This window comes from Suricata suricatta, chromosome 11 (genome assembly GCF_006229205.1).
Source record: "Suricata suricatta isolate VVHF042 chromosome 11, meerkat_22Aug2017_6uvM2_HiC, whole genome shotgun sequence".
Lineage (NCBI taxonomy): Eukaryota > Metazoa > Chordata > Mammalia > Carnivora > Herpestidae > Suricata > Suricata suricatta.
In genome coordinates this window covers 17,458,528-17,476,700 of record NC_043710.1, presented here as the reverse complement: position 1 = coordinate 17,476,700, position 18,173 = coordinate 17,458,528, and the positions used below count along the sequence as shown (strand labels likewise).

General features: G+C 51.2%; 1 protein-coding gene across 1 annotated transcript in view; it reads right to left on the bottom strand.

Annotated features, from left to right (window-relative positions):
- SYT13 (synaptotagmin 13) overlaps window positions 1-14,944 on the bottom strand; it is a 43,250-nt gene extending 28,306 nt beyond the window's left edge. Inside the window, exon 1 of the mRNA XM_029914739.1 lies at window positions 14,630-14,944. Coding sequence (XP_029770599.1) covers window positions 14,630-14,809 — 180 coding nt within the window. The 5' untranslated portion in view covers window positions 14,810-14,944. The remainder of the gene's footprint in view (window positions 1-14,629) is intronic.
- Window positions 14,945-18,173: the final 3,229 nt, after the last annotated feature.

Here is an 18,173-nt window from a genome sequence, read left to right as displayed (position 1 = left end):
ACAGTGCTCCGGCGGGAGTGATGTTTTGGGGGCTGGAGTCTGAGAGCTGCGGAAAGAGAGAGGTACCTCCGTCACTTGCCTCTCAGGTCTTTTTTCTTACAAAAGCATCGTCTCTAAGGGTCACTGAATATCCACGACCGTGGAAATGTTTAGGCAACAGACTGTCCTGTGCGACTTTTGGGAGAGACTGCAAGGGACAGGACTAAAGGGCAGCTTCTGACATTGCTCTCCCAGCAGGCATCTCGGCAGATCAGAGCAGTGAGTAGAGCCATGGGCACAGCCATTGACTTTTAAACAGGGGCTGACTGGGGCGCCTGGGTGGCTCAGTCGATTAAGCGGCCAGCTTTGGCTCCGGTCATGATCTCATGGTTAGTGGGTTCGAGACCTGCATCGGGCTCTGTGCTGACAGCTAGCTCAGAGCCTGGAGGCTGCTTCACATTCTGTATCTCCTTCTCTCTCTGACCCTCTCCTGCTTACACTTTCTCTGTCTCTCAAAAAAAAAAAAAAAACATTTTAAACAGGGGGCTGACCTATCGGATCTCCCTCCTGCATCCCGTGGGCCATCCTTCTGGCGGTCTACCGACTGTCACAAAAATACAATTGGATTGTGGGAGGTCAGTAACATCAGAGTATTTGGCTCCAAGTTACTATAAACGTCACACAGTTTTCCTCAGCTCATTTCAAGCTTTTTGAAATGAGAAAGACAACTGAGCTTTCCTACCCACAGGTGTGTCTGTTTGACAAGCACGTATCAGAAGCTGCAAGATGGGCAGAGCACCTTGCTGGAGGCCGGACCAAAGGGAAACCCTGCCAGAGGCTATAACCAGTTTCGAACCATCAAGCCTTGTGCAAACTGGGGTTTATCATTGTTGGCCCTGACCTTTGCCAATGTGTACACACTCCCTCGGATGCACAGACCCTACGTTTGTTATTATTATCAGGGTTGGAAATAACAGCTAACGTTGACTGAGCACCCTATCAGTGAGGGTTTGGGCGGGAACAGAAGGCACAAAGTAGGTCACCGAGGAGAGTGTGGGAGATTAAGGAAAACAACACGCAATGCGGAACATCCTGGAGCCAGCAGTAGCAGGGCACGGGCAGCGGGAGGCGGGGAGATGGGGACCGGATTGTGCGGGAGTGGCAGGGAACGGAGGAGGAGGAGGAGGGAGGGGTCTCAGCTGGATTTCCAGCCCAGCGCTTCAGTTCTGGGCACTGTCCTACCTGGATTATGTGATTTAATCCCCACAATTCCATGACAATGACACAGTTAATAGATGGCCAAACTGAGACACAGACAGGTGGGGTCACTAGCCTGCCCTCACACTGCAGGCCAGGGGCAGACTGAATCCTGTCCTCCACCCATCTAGGACGTAACGTCAAATCACTTTACTAGAGTTGTTTCAAAAACAACATACGTAATTATTAAAACTACTTATTCACCCAGTAGTCATTTCATGTACTGTAGCAATTAGCGCAGCCCCCCAAAGGCTGCGTGGAGGAGTCAGAGGGCTTGGTTTCCAGTGGTGGTTCTCCTCTGTTCCCAAGGAGGCGGGGGCCCCAATGTGACTCCGCTGGGGACAGCCTGTGCAGCTGAGGTCACTGCCTGAGTCTCAGCAGTGGCCCAGGGAACTGCAAACACAGCCGTGGCCTCAACCCTGCCTTCCGGACACCAAGCCACAGGCACAGCTCACGGCACCAAAGGAGGACCCTGCCTGGTCCTCCTATGGCCTTCAGAGGCAGTGGATTCAGGGTGTGCCTTCCTTAGGGTCCCACGTTTCCCTAAAATGAAGAATTCCAGAAACACCACAGGGCAGGCAACTCCTGACGTAACTAACTGCTGGCTCATCTGGTCTTCTTAACAACAATTTAAGACTATCAATTATTCACTCTACCACTGTGCCCTCACCGTGCCCCCTACCTGCCTTGTGAGGGAACTAAGAATTTCTGGCACCTTCGACCCTGTTGAGCACATGTTCCTCACTTTGCAACCTTCCTAATTTGATTCCATGGTCCATCATTTCAACAGCACCTTTGAGAGTCTCAAGACCCACCCCCCTTGCCTCCCTGTCCTTCCCTGATGCCATGTGGTAAAACCCCAACAATGATGAGCTCACAACAGCACAATGCCTGCCCCCCAACAGTCCTCCACCTGGAGTGGTTGCATGAAAAATTCATGATCGGCAACCTCAAACCGGTTCCCAGCCCAGCAATTCTACTGTTTGCCCAACTCCTCTCCCGAGCCCACATTTTGGAATCTCTCTCTTGCCTCGGGCTCCTTCCACAGACAAAAAGGAAGCCAAGAGAACAGAGATCCCTTCAGGTAAACCCTGGCTGGACAAATGCTGTGGCCTCCCAGTCCTGTTAACATCGCGAGAGGTGCGGCCCCCGCTCTTCCCCTCCAAGACCAGTCCTTTCATCCAAGCCTTGCACCGGTCCCCATGGCATTGGTGGGAACCTGGCCTCAGCTATTTTCCATCTCCCTCTCTTCCTTTCTCTTGAATGTGCACCCTTCTCTTTCAACTGGCCCCTCCCCACCTGCTTTTAAATGCGTTCAGCATTGCACTGACTCCTTGTCCCCTGATTGGCCACTGTCCTGGCCCTCTCCGCCTAGCCACGTGTCTCAAAAGAATCACCTGTGCTCATTTCCTCACTCTCCATCCGTGCAACAAGCCACTCCCACAGGCCCCGTCAGCCCACTGAAGGCCACTGGTAGTCTCCAAGGTCACTGATGACCTTCACCCTCTAATTCCTATGGATTTTTTCAGTCTCATCTTACTTGACATTTCAGTGGCAGGTTCTCAGTTGATGATTCCCTTCCTCTTAGAAAGCTTTTTCTCTTGTTATTCCTCTTCTTTGATGTTCCCTTCTCCAGGCTCTCCTCCTTCATCTCTGGCCACTCCTCTGGCTCATGAAATGCTGGAGTCCTCATGACTTTCCAGGCACTTTTCCCTCTCATTCTGCTTTCCTCCTAGGTGGTCTCAGCCACGCTCCTGGCTGTGATTGCTGCTTCCTGCAGATGACCCCCCAAGATGCACCTTCTGCTCCCCAATATACGCCACAGCCATGATGTGGGCTCCAGACCCGCCAAACCACCAGCACGACTGACATCTCCAGGCAGAGTGCAGACTCCTTGTGCCCTCCCCGCACAAAGGCGAACTCATGAGTTCAAATCCATGACCTCATTTTTGTTGAAGGTTCCCTGTTTCGCTTATTGCCAGCACCATCCAGTTGGGGAGGTGAAAACCTCGGGGGTCACCCCTAACTCCTCCCTCTTCCTGAAACCCACACCCAACCCATAGGCAAAGCCTGTCAGTCTACTTCCTAAACATCTTGTCAAAACACTGCCACCATCAGACGGGCCCAAACCGTCGCAGTTTTTCTCCAGGGCTCCCCTTGGTCTCTCTTCCCACTCTTCCCCATCCGGAAGGAGGGTTTCACAGCCCTAATGTGGCCATGTCACACCTCACTAAAGACCTTTCCGTAGCTTCCATTGCTTTTGGGCTAAATATCTAAACTCCTCTGGTGGCCCAGAAGACCCTGGGTAGCCCTGCCCTACTCTGACTGCTTCCTTCACTTTACTCCCTCCTGTGACCTTTGTACTCTACCCACTTCAACCTTCATCCAGTCCCTATTTTCTTTTCCACAGGGCCTTTGCACATCCCCCATGCCTGGAAGACTTCAAATGTCACCCCCAACACCTTCACCTAGTAAATACCACTAACTGTCATAGGGGCATGCAAGACAGTTCATTCGGGGTATGGGCCAAAAATAACAGAATTTCATTTCCTACTTTATTTTTATTTCATCGTTTTTAAAGATCCATTTTGTGCATGTTTTCTTATGCACATGCTATATTAGTAACGTAAATTGTATATATATATATATGTATGTATTAGTAAAGTAATATATGTTTAAGTATATATATGCTTATAAAGAAGTCAAAAGACATGTATAATATACATGCTCAGAATCTTCTTACTGAAAGGCGTCTCCAAAAATGTTGACGATCAGAGCAGCAATCGGCTACCACTTCTTGGGAGGACTCCTACCTCCCTCAGCACACCTACCACAGCTGTAGATAACTGTGGGATGAATATCTCTACTGCTAGGGTCTGAGTACAGGTCAAGGACATGGTCTGCCTGGTTCCTGCAGTATCCCCAGTGCTCAGCGCCTTATATATAGAGGGCGATCAAGAAGTATTTTTAGAATGAATGGCTATCCTAGAAGCGGAATGTTTGTGCTCTCCTTCCCATCCTCACAGAAGCCTTTTCATTTCTCACATCTGGAATACTTTTAATGGACTCTCTCTTTCTTACATAGTGAATATACACTCAAGTCACTGCTTTTGTAAAAGATAAATTAAAAAAAAAAAAGATTTAGAGAGACTTAAAATATACTCTGAGTAGCTCCAGGTGCTGAGTCTGCCGGGTGCTTTCACGAGACATCTCATTCAGGCTTGAATATTACCTTAGAGAACCTTATCACCGTCCCTGCCTGTTGATGAGGAATGCGAGATTCAGAACGGTCAAGGTCGTTTAGCGGGAAAATGGGGGAGGAGGAGGAGGAGGAATTTTTTTTAAAGCTTATTTATTTTGAGAGAGAGACAGACAAACAGAGACAGAGTGCGAGTGGGGAAGGGACAGAGAGAGAGGGAGACACAGAATCTGAAGCAGGCTCCAGGCTATGGAGCTGTCAGCACAGAACTGGACGTGAGGCTTGAACCCACGAACGGTGAGATCATGACCTGAGCCGAAGTCAGACGCTTAACGGACTGAGCCACCCAGGTGCCCCAGGAGGAGGAGGAGGAATTCAAATTCAGGTTTGGGGTCTATGCCTAAACTGCTTCCTATTCTATCTCACCATCTTGCTCATGAAATGAATGTTTCCATCTGAAGGGCAATTTCCTCTTCCGAGTGATCTCAAAACACTAGACGGTCATGAACCCCGGTCATGCTGGAGGGCATCCAGAAGCAAATGCAAGTCTACCACGTGGCGGTTCCGCTCATGCTCATTCCCTTCTGTGCTCTGTTTCTGCGTGTTTTGTGACGGGGCCGTTGAGCAAAGGGCGGCCATCATGGTGCTACTTAAAGGGTCCATTCACTCGCCAGGTAAGAGCCAGGCTCATTGGATGATGTGTGTGGAGTGTCCCAAAGCTCTCCAGACCACATCGCTCTTCTGCTATGGAGTTTCATGCCTTGATGTGCCACACCGCCTTCCCTGTGTCTCTCGGATGGACTCGCCCTTTTCTCTAAGTGAAGCGATGGATCCGGAAACGGAATTGCATCTCAAGATGCCTGGGCATGTGCCGTGGGAAGGGAGGAGGGCGTCGGACACACAGAATGAGCTGAGGGCCACCAGAACTCACTCTACACTTACAGCTGCTGCCTTGGCGTCTTCCACCTGCCCAGCCACACTGCTTTCCGCAACCTCACCTTCATCTTCAGACTCTGTCCTCTCCGAAACAGTATTCTCCACTGTTTGAAAAGCAAAGTCTTTACTATCTTGTCTCAGTAAGCAACATCCCTCTCTTCATGCCTTTTGTAGCAGCAAGTCCAAAACTGTAGTGTGTGATGCATTTTCAAGTAGAATGTAGTCTCCGTGAGCATTAGCCCATTGGCTTCACAGCTGGATTTTAAACCATCTCTGATATTAGCCAAGAGACTGAAGACCAACCATCCATACACACAACCATCCATCCATCCGTCCATCCATCCTCTGACTCAGGCAGCCATTCAGCATTTCCCCTCACCTCTCTGGCCATCTGCCAGCCCTGCTCAATTTCCCTAAGAAGCAGTCCATCTTAAACTTAATGAACGGAGGGGGCGGAATGGGGTCCCCATGAAACACATCAAAGGACCCTGACGTGTACGCCAGATGGAGGAAGACTCAATTTCACAAAATTCCCATAGGACGCTCCTCCCCCTTTTATTTATTCATATTTATATTCATGTATGGAACTCCTAGCTCTTTGGCTCTAATCGTTCATGGAAACATGCTAGTTAGTAATTTTCAGCGAGCCGTCACTTGTATTGTTATATGAGAGAAGTTATAATGCATTCCAAATCCACCCGAAAACCTCAATCAACTTCCCCAAATATCACTGTAACACTCTTAAACACCATGTACAAAATCTCTCAGGAGTTTTCTATAATATAAATCAATTAAAACACCCATCACTTAACTAGCACATAGGGAACTCCTCCGTGGGAAGGTTTGCCTGTGCGTGTGTGGCACACTAACCCCATCGGTGACCAAGCTCTGTCCTCCTGGAATTGCACTGGCCCGATAACATCAATAATACATAAGGAAATGATATTGAAAGATAGTCAATACCACCTCGATTGGACCTGGATTTGTAGGACCCCGCACGTACATGACTGAAGAAGATTAGGACCCATAAAGGGCTAAAGGTTTCGAGGGGACAGGGTAGGGAACCTGACAGTGATAACAGGCAATGTATTTAAAGGGTGAGGCGGCAGGTGCAAACAGGCTAGAACAATAAGGGAGCCAGGCTGCCCCACACGGCACTCCTCTGGTAAGACTCCTGAGCAACGCAATGTTTTTACGGGTGCGCCCTTGTGGATTCGGTGCGCCCCTGTGGATTCATTGTAATGGCCAATTCATACAGAGAGGAAACGTTTGCTAAAATCTTGCCAGATACTGATGAGTATTTTAAAAATGTGAGCTTGTATTTTTTTTTTTTTTAATGAAAAGCCTAGAAAGCTCCACAACAAAATACCACTTTCCACCTGTTAGGACGGCTGTAACAAAAAACGAAGAAAAGGAAAATAGCTAGTGCTGGCAAGGATGGGAAGAAAGCAGAAGTCTCACACATCGCTGGTGGGAATGTAAACAGCGCGGCTGCCGTACAGACAGGTTAGCATTTCCTCAAAACGGTAAACATGAAACTAACAAGTGATCCAGGCATTCCACGCCCAGGTTTATACTCGGGAGAACTGGAAGCAGGTTGTCAAACCAATATCTATGCAGGAATGTGCACTGGGGCGCTATTCACAATAGCCCAAAGGTAGATTCGACCCAGGTGTCCATCCGCTGACCAACGGATAAACCAAATGAGGCATTTCCAGATCATGGGCTATCATTCAGCCACAAAGATCAGGTTCGGACACAGACCACAACATGCGTTAACTTTGAGCACGTTATACTAAGTGGAAAAAGCCAGACATGAAAGGTTACATGTTTTAATAATTCCAAATATGTCCAAAATAGGCGAAGGCTTGAAGACAGAAAGAAGTTTGGTAATTGCCAGGGACTGAAGGAGAGCGAGAAATAGAGAGCGTGTCTGCTGAATGGCCCAGAGTTTTCTTCAGCGGTGATGAAGATGCTTTAGAGCTGGATGGAGGGAAGAACAACGTGATGGTGTGATTTGTACTCTTCAAGCTAGTTCATGCATTTCACCTGCAGTTTTTAAAAAAGCTTTGAAAACATCTGTAACTTTCAGATCACCAGTGCCCCTCACGTAGGCATTGATCAACGTTTAATACACGAATGAACGAGGGAAAGAGTGAACCTGTCCATGGTCTATCGCTCCCTGCTTGGCCCCGTTCACTCTCCAGCCTCATCACATACCAGGCCCCACCTTGCTCTCTGCTTTTCGGGCACACTGACCTTTCCCTAGGTCCTCCTAAGTACTAACCTCCTAAGTAAGGTTACTGTCACAGGACCTTTGCATGGCTTCATTCTTCTGTCTGGAGCCCCTCACACGGCTCACCATTGCCCTGATTAACTTCCCTTCTAACCCAGCTCCCAGCTTGGCCATTACTCCTTCCAGAAAAGCCTTCCCTGACCTTCCTGACTGGGTCAGTTCCGCCGTACCCTCTCATAGCCCTAGAACTTTCTCCTCGGGTCACCTACCACCACCACATCTTCATTTATCTGTGCTCTTCCTCTCCTCTATCACAACACAAATTTCATGAGGGCTGAGAATGGACAACTGTGTTGTTGAGGAGGGAGTGGCCACTCTGTATCCCCACCTCCTAGCACAGTACCTGGCACACAGCATGTGCTCAATAAACATAATCAAGGAAGAAAGGAAGGGATGGAGGCGAGAGGGAGGAATATATCCACCCTTTTTGTCTGTTTTGCTTTAGAAATCTATAAACACTGGGGCGTCTGGGTGGCTCAGTCAGTAGAGCATCCGACTCCTCCTTTCAGCTCCGGTCACAATCTCACAGTTTGTGAGATCGAGCCCCGCATCGGTGTCTGACAGTGCAGAGCCTGCATGGGATGCTCTCTCTCCCCTTCCCTCTCTTTTTCTCTCTCTCAAAATAAATAAATAAATAAATAAATAAATAAATAAATAAATAAATAAATAAATGAAATTTACTAACACTTTATTTCTTAACAGATCGGCTATAAAGAGCCCCTTGTACGCAAGTGTAGGTTGATTCTGACATGTCTGTATAGAATCCCTTGTTTCTTAAAACCTATCCCTGCAAAGCGATTCTTCTCTGTCTCAAAGCAAGGTTTCCCAGGGGTTGAAGTCAGCTATGGCCATAGCGAAGGCAGTTACACTGGGGGAGAAGTGCGAGACATTAGTGGTCACTGGGAGACTGAGGGTCCTATAGTGTGGATGACCTATGGGATTCTGATTTCCCCAGCTGCTCTCCGACTCTGGAATGGCCGGTTACTCTTTCTCTTGCCTCCTCTTTGTCTTCTGAGTCTGCTGCTTCCTCATCTGACCTGCCCCTTCCCTTCCTTCTGACTTTCCCTTACACCTCCCTGAGTTCTCATTTGGGTGTTTCCTCCATGGGGTTCTGATGGCCTGTCTATTCCTCTTCTTGCATCCCAGGTACTCGATGGTAACCAGGGCTAGCGTCTGAAGATCTGAAAGTCTCTAAAGATAAAGTAACCTTTACCCCTGGAGTTAACATGAAGAGAAGAACCAGGCACCTGAATTATCTACAAGCTCTATCAGAGGAGAAACAAGGAAGGGAGGGGGATGGGAGGGTCTGGGACCTGCCCCCTGGGAAGGCACTGGGGACAGAGACGTAGTGTCCTCATCGTTTCTGGAAGGGCCTAGTGTTTCATGTGGGTGTGTGCTCATCTCTCTGAAATAATCTATGCTAATTTCTTGATGAAAAATTCATACTGTCTTCCATGTTGCTAAGCAACCAGCCCAAACATGTTTACTGTGTAAATCTCTCTGGAGGGCCCTGGGCTGCACCCAGGGCCTGAAGTGTGATGGGTGTAACAGGAGATAAAGCTGTCCAAAGCTTTGGGAAAGGTTTCTGAAGCTGACCTGCAAAAATGCATATTTTTTTGACACTTTTATACCCTATCTGGGGAAACACAGTGGACCAGGTATAATTTTGACTAGGTTTTTCCTGCTAATCTCCAGCCTTGTGGTCAAAAGTGTGGGCTCATGGGGCACCTGAGTGGCTCAGTCAGTTCAACCTCCGACTTCGGCTCAGGTCAGGATCTCACATTTGTGGGTTTGAGCCCTGCGTCAGGCTCTGTGCTGACAGCTCACAGCCTGGAGCCTGCTTCAGATTCTGCTTATTACTCTATGGAAATGCTTCTGTTTTATTTTTGTCTCTTTAATAATATGAATAGGAGAGTTTGCCAGACGGGAGATCAGCTGAGAAATGAATCCTTTAAAAGGGTAAGAATGCATGGAGGGCAGACTTTCTAGCAGCCCCCAGAGTCACGCTAGTTCAGGAGTGAGGTTAGCAGATCAGGGGACCTCTTCTGACCACTGAGGCCCAGGAGAGACCTCAGCAGAGCAGGGGGCCAGAACAGGAGAAAGCTCTTGGAGCTGAAGGTGGGGGCGCCCTCCCCCCACCCCTGCCAAGGGCTTCCCAAGCCCCTGCCCTTGTCCCATCACGACAGCAGCGCAACACGCTTCACAGTGGTTGCTGGCCGGTTTCCTTGTCTGTCTCCTCACTTATCAGGAAGAGCACACGCCCATCTCTTCATCGCTGTATCCCAGCGCCCAGCATGTGCTCATGAACTTTTAATGAATGAACGTATTAGCTAATGAAAGCAGCATCTGGGCTCTGATCCACCCACACCCCGATAAGTATGAACTCAGACACGTGAGCTGAGAGGATGTTGCCCCAGGGGTCTATGGAAGAGGAGAACACGGCAGGAGGGTCCATACGGCCACACGGATGGTCTGCGGCCCCCATCCCAAGAAGCAGGCGGCCACAGGAGTAACCACAGAAAGCAGACGGGGCCAGGGAGGTGGCATGTGATGGACCACCAGGAAAGGAGGGCCGCGTCTCTTGTGTACAGACCGGAAGTCCTCCCGGTGATAAAACTTGTCACTTGATCCTGAATTCATGTTTACAAACACTGTCTCACAAGAGAAACATTTTAATGGCAGCACTACCGAAGGCCAACCATATAAAGAAAAGTGCATAAATTAGAAAAGGAGGGGGGGCGCTTGGGTGGCTCAATCGGTTAAGCGTCCCACTTCAGCTCAGATCATGATCTTGTGGTCAAGAGTTCAAGCCCCACATCGGGCTCTGTGCTGATGCCTCGGAGCCTGGAGCCTGCTTGGGATTCTGTGTCTCCCTCTCTCTCTGCCCCTCCCCCACACACGCTCTCTATCTCTCTCTCTGTCTCTCTCTCTCTCAAAAATAATAAGCATAAAAATTGTTTTAAAGAAGGTAGCAGGGTAAGCACTGTGTGGGGAGCAAAATGAGACTCTAAAACCAAAGCTTTCTGAAAATAGGACCCCAACTCCTGCTAAGTGGCAGGTAACACAGGAAAAGCTCTCCCTGCTCACTCTTTATTACTTAGGTCAGCCCAGGACAGGGCTTTTTCTGAAGAAACCCAAAGCAAGGTGAGTGAAAGCCAGTGTGAGAAGGAAATTCAGGGAGAAGGAACCCAGGAGCCCGGCCACCTTGCACACAGTAGATTCTGAACCAGCAGTGAAGGGAAGACACACACACACACACACACACACACACATACACACACACACACACACACACACACACACACACATACACATCTCTTCTGCTCTCTGCTCTGTCTCCTCACTCAAGCTGCCGGCTCACTGCAGAATCACCAGCTTTGAAAGCTGGGCTGACAACAGGGAGGGTGGTCCCAGGTGACCCCGCCAGACCATGAGCAGACAATGTCGTGAGACTGGATCCCCCTCGGGACCCAAAGCACCGCACATGGGGGACCGGGAGGGGCTGTCTCAGGAGGCAGGATGAAGGGTCCAGAGTGTGTAGTTTGGAAACGCAAAGATAAACTGAATGGAAGCCAGGGGAGGCTTGGAAGGTGGTGCCTGAGGGCTTCTGCCCTCTCTCTCCTCCCACTCGGCAGAGATGCCGGCCTTTCTGGTTCTGTGGAAGCCCGCGGACGCCTCCTCAGAACACGTGCAAATGAAAGACACCGGACTGCCGAGGAGCGTCGAACGACACCAGCTTGTGAAACGGCTGCATGTGCACCTCCTCATCCACTCGCTCCCCAACCTTGCAGGACATGCAATAAGTACCATGATTTAGAACTGGCGATGAACATAAATGTTCAACCGACTGAGCCACCCAGGCACCCTGCGACGAACGTAAATGATACGAGGCAGCAGCTTCCTTGAAACTACCTGCGATTTCCCGGGGGACCACACCACACGTATCGTTACCACTCCTACTGCGTGTTGCGATATTCCTACTAACAGGAAATGCTAAGTTTCAGTCACCGAAGTTAGTGAAAATAAAGGTGTACTTTCTTTTCCTGTCTGAGACCAGCAACCCCTTAAATTCTCTCCACAGAACCCACAGGGAGGTCTTGGTTAAGAACCCCCAGGGGAGGGGCACCTGGGTGGCTCAGTCAGTTAAACATCCAACTTCGGCTCAGGTCATGATCTCACGGTTCATGAGTTCGAGCTCCGCGTAGGGCTCTGTGCTGACAGTTCAGAGCCTGGAGCCTGCTTCGGATTCTGCATCTCTTCTCTCTGCCCCTCCTCTACTTGCACTCTGTCTCTCTCTCTCTCTCTCAAAAGTAAATAAACAGTAAAAAAAAAATAAATAAATACATACATACATAAATTTTTAAAAAGAGCCTCCAGGGGAAACATCAAAGTTCTTCTCAAAATCACTACAAACTTCAACTTCATCCAACCATTCGGGGCCCAACTGTCCAAGGAACTTTTCCATGGATACGGGCGGTGCCCTCACATCCTACGGACATCCGGTTCTCAGGGTACGGACAGCTGGAACCCAGTTCCCCAGCCCTGTGCCCTCTTCTTGAAGGACACCTTCAGAGCGCCTTCCCCAACCCCTTCCTTCCTTGCCAACGTGCGCCACTTCCGCCACCCCGCTGTCACCGGCCACCCCTCACACCACCTCCTTCACTTACTTTGAGAGGTCAGTTGTGTTGGGTTTTCTCCAGTCTGTCTGAGTCAGTGGCTGGGTCTAAGCACAATGGCAGCCAAGCCCACATGGTGAGGCCGCTCTCCTGCACCACATCCGTACCTGCGGGTTCGGCCCGGGGTTGCCCAAATCTTTGTCACCGAGGGAACCAGCCGAGGGGATGTGGAGGAAGGGGTCTCATGTATCAGTAAATGTCTCCTGTGCCCCTACAGAGCTAGCACAGGGTTACGAAGGCATGGTGCGTGCACTCACACGTGCAGAGACGACTCAAGCCAGAGCCCCAAGTCTCTGGACATGGACTTTTATTTATCCACAGTTTCTTACAGTTTCTTACTGGACACCTAGTCAGTTCCAGCCACTGAGTGGGTGCTGGGAATAAATAACATGCAAGTAAGTGGATATGAAAGATCACATCCAGTTACAACAAGTCCTATGAAAGAATTGGAAGGAACAATAGGGAAGAAGGTACCGGGGCGTGTAGAGGGGGGAGGTACTCTTTTACATGTGACAAGAGACAAAATCCTCCTGAGAACATGAACTTTAAACAGAAAGAGTGTGAAAAGTCAGAGGGAAATGGCCATGGGGAGCTGGGAGATCTTTAAGAAGGACTGGAAATCCAAGGAGGGTGAAATTTCAGAGGATTGGGAGAAGGGGCATGAACTTGGCTTGGAGAGGTAGACACATGCCAGGTCAAGGGCATGAGGGAGTGGAGTGGCTAACAGCTTGGATTCCAGAAGCAGACCAGCTTGGCTAGAATCCATCCAGCCCTAAAACTCCTCTAGCTGTGTGGCCTTGGGCAAGTCACTTACCCTCTCTGAGCCTTAGCTCCCTCATCTTTAAGTAGGGATCATCACACATGTGCTCCATTGTGTTGTTAAATGCATTAAGAACAAAGCACTTAGAACAGTTCCTGAACAGAGCACTCATTCCACCCTCACTGAGAAGTTGTGGGGGCTTGAGCCAAGGAGAGGCATGACTGGGTTGTCTTTAACAGATTCTTGGCCATTGTCTGGGTTACTGGGCATCAATAAAACAGAATTGGAAGGAATCCCAGAGGTCATTTACACCAAGTCCTTCTCCAGTGCTTCTCTCTGGGGATAGGAGGGGAAGCGCCTGAAGAGCCACCTCTGTGACAGGCAGAATGGCCTTCCCTTAACGCCGGGTGGGAGAGAAGGTTGAGAGGCAGCCAGCTACCACTTCTGAAGGGTTCCCCCCACCCCCTCCACCCTCGGTGGGTGCAGAGCCCACTAGTCCCACCTCGGATGGTTCTGGGGCCCATTTCCCGAAGCCCAGCTGGCTCCCATTCCTGCCAGTGTCAATGTCACTTTTCTTGGGTTGTAAGCCTCAAGGACAGCAGCCATTTCCTTCCACTCTCACTAGCCGGTGACTGACACAGGCCCCCCGGAGCAAGTGCAGCGTCTCAGAGCTTTTGAATAACTGATTGAAAGAAGAAAGGTGGAATCACAGCATTTGTGTGCCTCTCCCAGACCTATGAGCTCGGGAAATAATCGAGCTGGCCTTGGGAAGTCATCAAGACAGCCCTGATCCAGGGCCAGCCTTCCTCAAACACCCTAGCAAGACTTGCTCTGGGTCCCCAGAGGGCATTTTGCACCACTCCCCACCTCGAGGAACGCTTTCTGGAGTGCACAGCCCATGTCTTGTGCTCCCTGCAAACCTCTTCCCTAGACGCCTTCAGTCACACTGTACAATGGGGACACCACCCGTTTCCTGCCCAAAGGGGCTCTGGGTACAAACCAATGAATAGGATAAAAGCCCTCCTGCTCCAGAGACATCTTCGGAGCCATCCTAGGGGAGGGCATGAGGGATGCTGGGAGGGGGCGAAGGCTCTTCAGGCCTCTCCGGGTTCACCAGCCTCTCCCCAGACCCCAGGCACCCCCTGCCCAGCTGCTCCACCACCCTCGCCCCCGTGCACCCCTGCCAGCTCCCAGGTCCTGAAACCACCTCCCCTCTCGTTTTCCCGCGGCTTTCCCCCTCCTCGGCGAAGCCAGTGCTTTTCCTACACCAGACACCCCCGCCCCCGCCCCCCCCCCACCACTTCCCTTCCCTCTCTGGTCCCCGTTTCTCTTCCTCCAATTCTGCAGGCTTCTAACCCTCCAACCCCCTCCCTGGCCTTCTCCCAGCCGCTCAACTCTCCTCCTGGCCCCTATTTGGTGCAAAGCAGGTGACCGCTCCCCCCAACCTGTCCCCCGCCCACCTCCCGTCCCTGCGGCCGCCGAGACCCCGCCGCCCCTGAGAGGCCCGAGGCGCCGCCCGCGCTCACCTGTTGTGCGGATCGGGGCACTCCGGGGCTAGCCTTCTCCGGATCCGGGGCCCGTTCCCGCTGCATCCCCTTCTTAGGATGCATGTGCCGGCACAGGCAGGTGACCCCGCACAGCGCGAGGATGCTGGTGGCCGTACCCAGAGTGGCGCCCAGCGCAATCACTGGCACCGACAACACCATGGTGCCCGCTCCGCGCGCGGGGCTCGGCCCGCCGCCGCCGCCGCGCACCTACCACGGTCGGGCCCGCCGCCCGCCGCCGCCGGCAGCTCCTGGGATCCGGGCGCCCCGGCTGCTCTCCCGCCGCCGGAGAGGGAGGAGGGAGGCGGGGAGGTCGGCTGCGAGGACGTCAGAGGAGGAGGCCGGCCCGGAGCGGGCTGGTGAGCCCTCAGCTCCGCGTCAAGCCGCACCCCCTCCCGCCACCACGTGACCGGACCCCCACCCCAACAGCAGCCCAGCGTTTAGAGAGGGTTGCAAGCTCAGGGGTGTCTCAGGCCAACCTCCACACTTTCTGTACGCGGACCCTTGTCTCAATAAGGGCAGGAGCTCGCCGGTGTCCCTCTGTGTGAGCTGGCAAACCGGGGCTCCAGCCCAGGCCTGCGCCCCCCGCCCCCGCCCCCGCCCCAGGTCATTTTACCAGACCGCCAGCCCTTCTTTTCCCACCTTGTCTGGCCCAGGAGGCTGGAAACTTCAGTCCTCCAGGATGTTTTCAAACACACACAGCTGAAGATGTCCTGACTCCCGAATTTGCTCCGGGGTTGGCTATGCCGTGAGGGGACAGGGGCGGGCAGGCAGCCAGGGAGGAGGGAATTGAGGGCTGAAGTTGAGCCTGTGCCGATGTCCTGGTGAAGGAGACAGCAACCGTCCTGCTTCTTCCTAATATCCCTGAGTGCTCTCGGTGACCTCATTTGATCTGCGGGTCTCCTCTGACAGATGGGGGCACTGTGGCTGGCAGGGGATGTGGGGCAGCTAGAAAAGTCTAGTCATCCTGAACCCAACTCAGGCTGGCAGATTCCAAGTCCGTGTGGCACACTCAGAGACAGAACTTGTCTTAGAAGAACAAAAGTATCACCCTCAGGAGCGAGGAGTCCACAGCTGATAGGGAAAGTGGGGAGTGAAGGCGGGGTGGCTCAGAGTAAGGGGAAATCAGAATTCCAGGCATGAGCAGGACTGCCTTGGAGCAGAAAACAATGGTTTTCAGTGTGTTGTGTTGTGCGGAGTGTTTCATTTAATTCGGCGTTTGCCGTGCCTGCTGCTCTCTAGCCTGCTGAGCACGTGTGAGAACGAGTAGAGACAATTTCATCCACAACAGGGCTTCAAAATGTCAAGAAGCCAGTGAGCCCTGAGTCTACGACGGCTCTGGCCAGGGCTTCTGGGCTGAGTTGCAGAAGGGATCACCACCTGGCATGTCCCTGTTTTGCTTATCTGCTCCTGTGTGACAAGCCACCTATGACTCAGTGGTTGCTTCTCGTGACTTTGTGGGGTGACTGGGCTCCGCTGGGCGTATTCCCTGCTCCATGTGATGTCTCCCGAGACTGCACTCCAGGTTGGGATGGGCAAGATGGAGCCCCACATGACAGGCAGTTGGTACCGTCTGCCACTGGGGACACATCTGGCTGTCACCCCGTGCACTCTGGTTCTCCTCCACATGCCTGGAGCAGCATGGCAGCCAGATTCCAAGAGGAAGGAAGCAGGAGCTGCCACTTCTCTAAGGCCTGGCTTCAGAAGTTCTAGAACATCGCTTCTTTGGTCAAGCAATAGTCTCCCTCTAATTCTTTCCCTACAAGGCATTAGAAAGGATGTGTCTGAAATGCAAAGCTGATCCTGTCACTCAGATGCATATAAGCCTTCCAAGTTTCTCCAATGACCAACCCAAAGACTCCAGTTGAATCCAAAGCCCTGGCCGCGCCTGGGTGGCTCAGTTGGTTTAAGTGTCTGACTCTTGTTTTCGGCTCAGGTTATGATCTGGAGGTTGGCGAATTCTAGCTCTGAGTCGGGCTATGTGCACACAACCCAGAGCCTGCTTGGGATTCTCTGTCTCTGCGCATATCCCACTTGCCCCCCCTTTAAAGAAAAAAGAAAAAAATCCAAAGCCCTTTGTGATGTGGTTCCTGCCAATCCCTTCAGACTCCCCTCTATACACTTCCCAACATGGCCTTGAACCCTAATTACTTCTCAGGAACTTGAGATTCACTTGGCAAGCTCATCTCTTCAGAGCCTTCACACCATCATTCTTGGGTGCAAACAGCAGGTTCTCGGTAATTGTTGAAAGGGGGAACGGTTCACATAATCATCTCATGCAGGACTTTCAGTGGCTTGGAAGGAATCCCATTTGCTAAATGAGCTCCATGTGATTAAACTGAGTCTTCCACAAATATTTATTTTGTGCCTGCTGTATGCCAGGCACATTTTCCTACTGGGCTCCATTTGCTGCCAACTGTGGAACTCAAGTCCCTCTGGGAGACTCAGTATTCTCTCTCCTAAGAAGCTTCCCTGGGAGGTTTTCTTGGCTCCCGGGCCTGGCAAGGCACAATGTTATAGGGAAATAAAAGGTTTAATTAATGATGTCAGTCCAGATCTCCCAGGCCTGAGCTGCTCCCCTGGGCGACCCTTACCACCAGCTAGCAGCATCTGGGGTGGGGGAGCCTGGAAGGATGAGCATTTAATTTTAGACACAGTCTGATGGAGATCATACACCTGTCATGTGGTTCGCTGTTACTATGGTTACCGGGATGACAGCGGCTGCAGTGACCTTCATTTTCAACAGGAAGAGGGACCCCAGCCTGAAAAGACCTGCTTCTCTTTTGCCTCTTTCACACACAGGGAGCCTGTGGCAGGGCTCGGGTAGACCTCAGGCAATTTGAAACCCAGTGATCAGAACCCTGCGTCCCTTTTGCAGAGTTGGAGGGATGCGACTTCGGCTTCCCGGTTACTGACATCCAGGCAGTAGCCTTTAATGACAACTTTCTAAGAAAAGGCATTGAGGGGTTCCTTTGAAAAATGGGAGTGTCTCTATTGTGAAAGGCGGTTGAGAGTTGGCCAGATGGAATGGTCGAGACGGTCTAAGGAGGAGACCCACAAATATTAGAAATGGCTGCTAGGGGGCCAGGAACAGGGCAAGATGCTGGGGGGTTGGAGGAAGCTTCTGGAAGGCTGAGGGGTAGATGTCAGCAGGTTCCCTAACCTCTTGATGAAATGTCACCATCGTTATTTTGATCGATATTTTTCTCGTTGGATGATTAAATATTCTGAGCAACCACTCCGAATTTCCAAGGTATTAAAATGCTTTTATCTGGGGGAAAGGCTTTCAAATATAGAAGGTCCTCTAATTTGCAAGCATTCATTGTGTCTGCATATAGTGGCTAGGCAGGACAGAGGAAAATAAACAGGCAGAGCAACTGAGTTTTAACACTGGAAGGACATCAGGGATCTCCTTGTGGAATTCTCCCATTGGACCAGTAAGGAAACTGAGGCCAAGGGAGATTGTGCCTCGGCAGAGGGGAGTTAATGACAGAACTGAGGTCTTGTAGGTCAGGGTAGGTTAGGT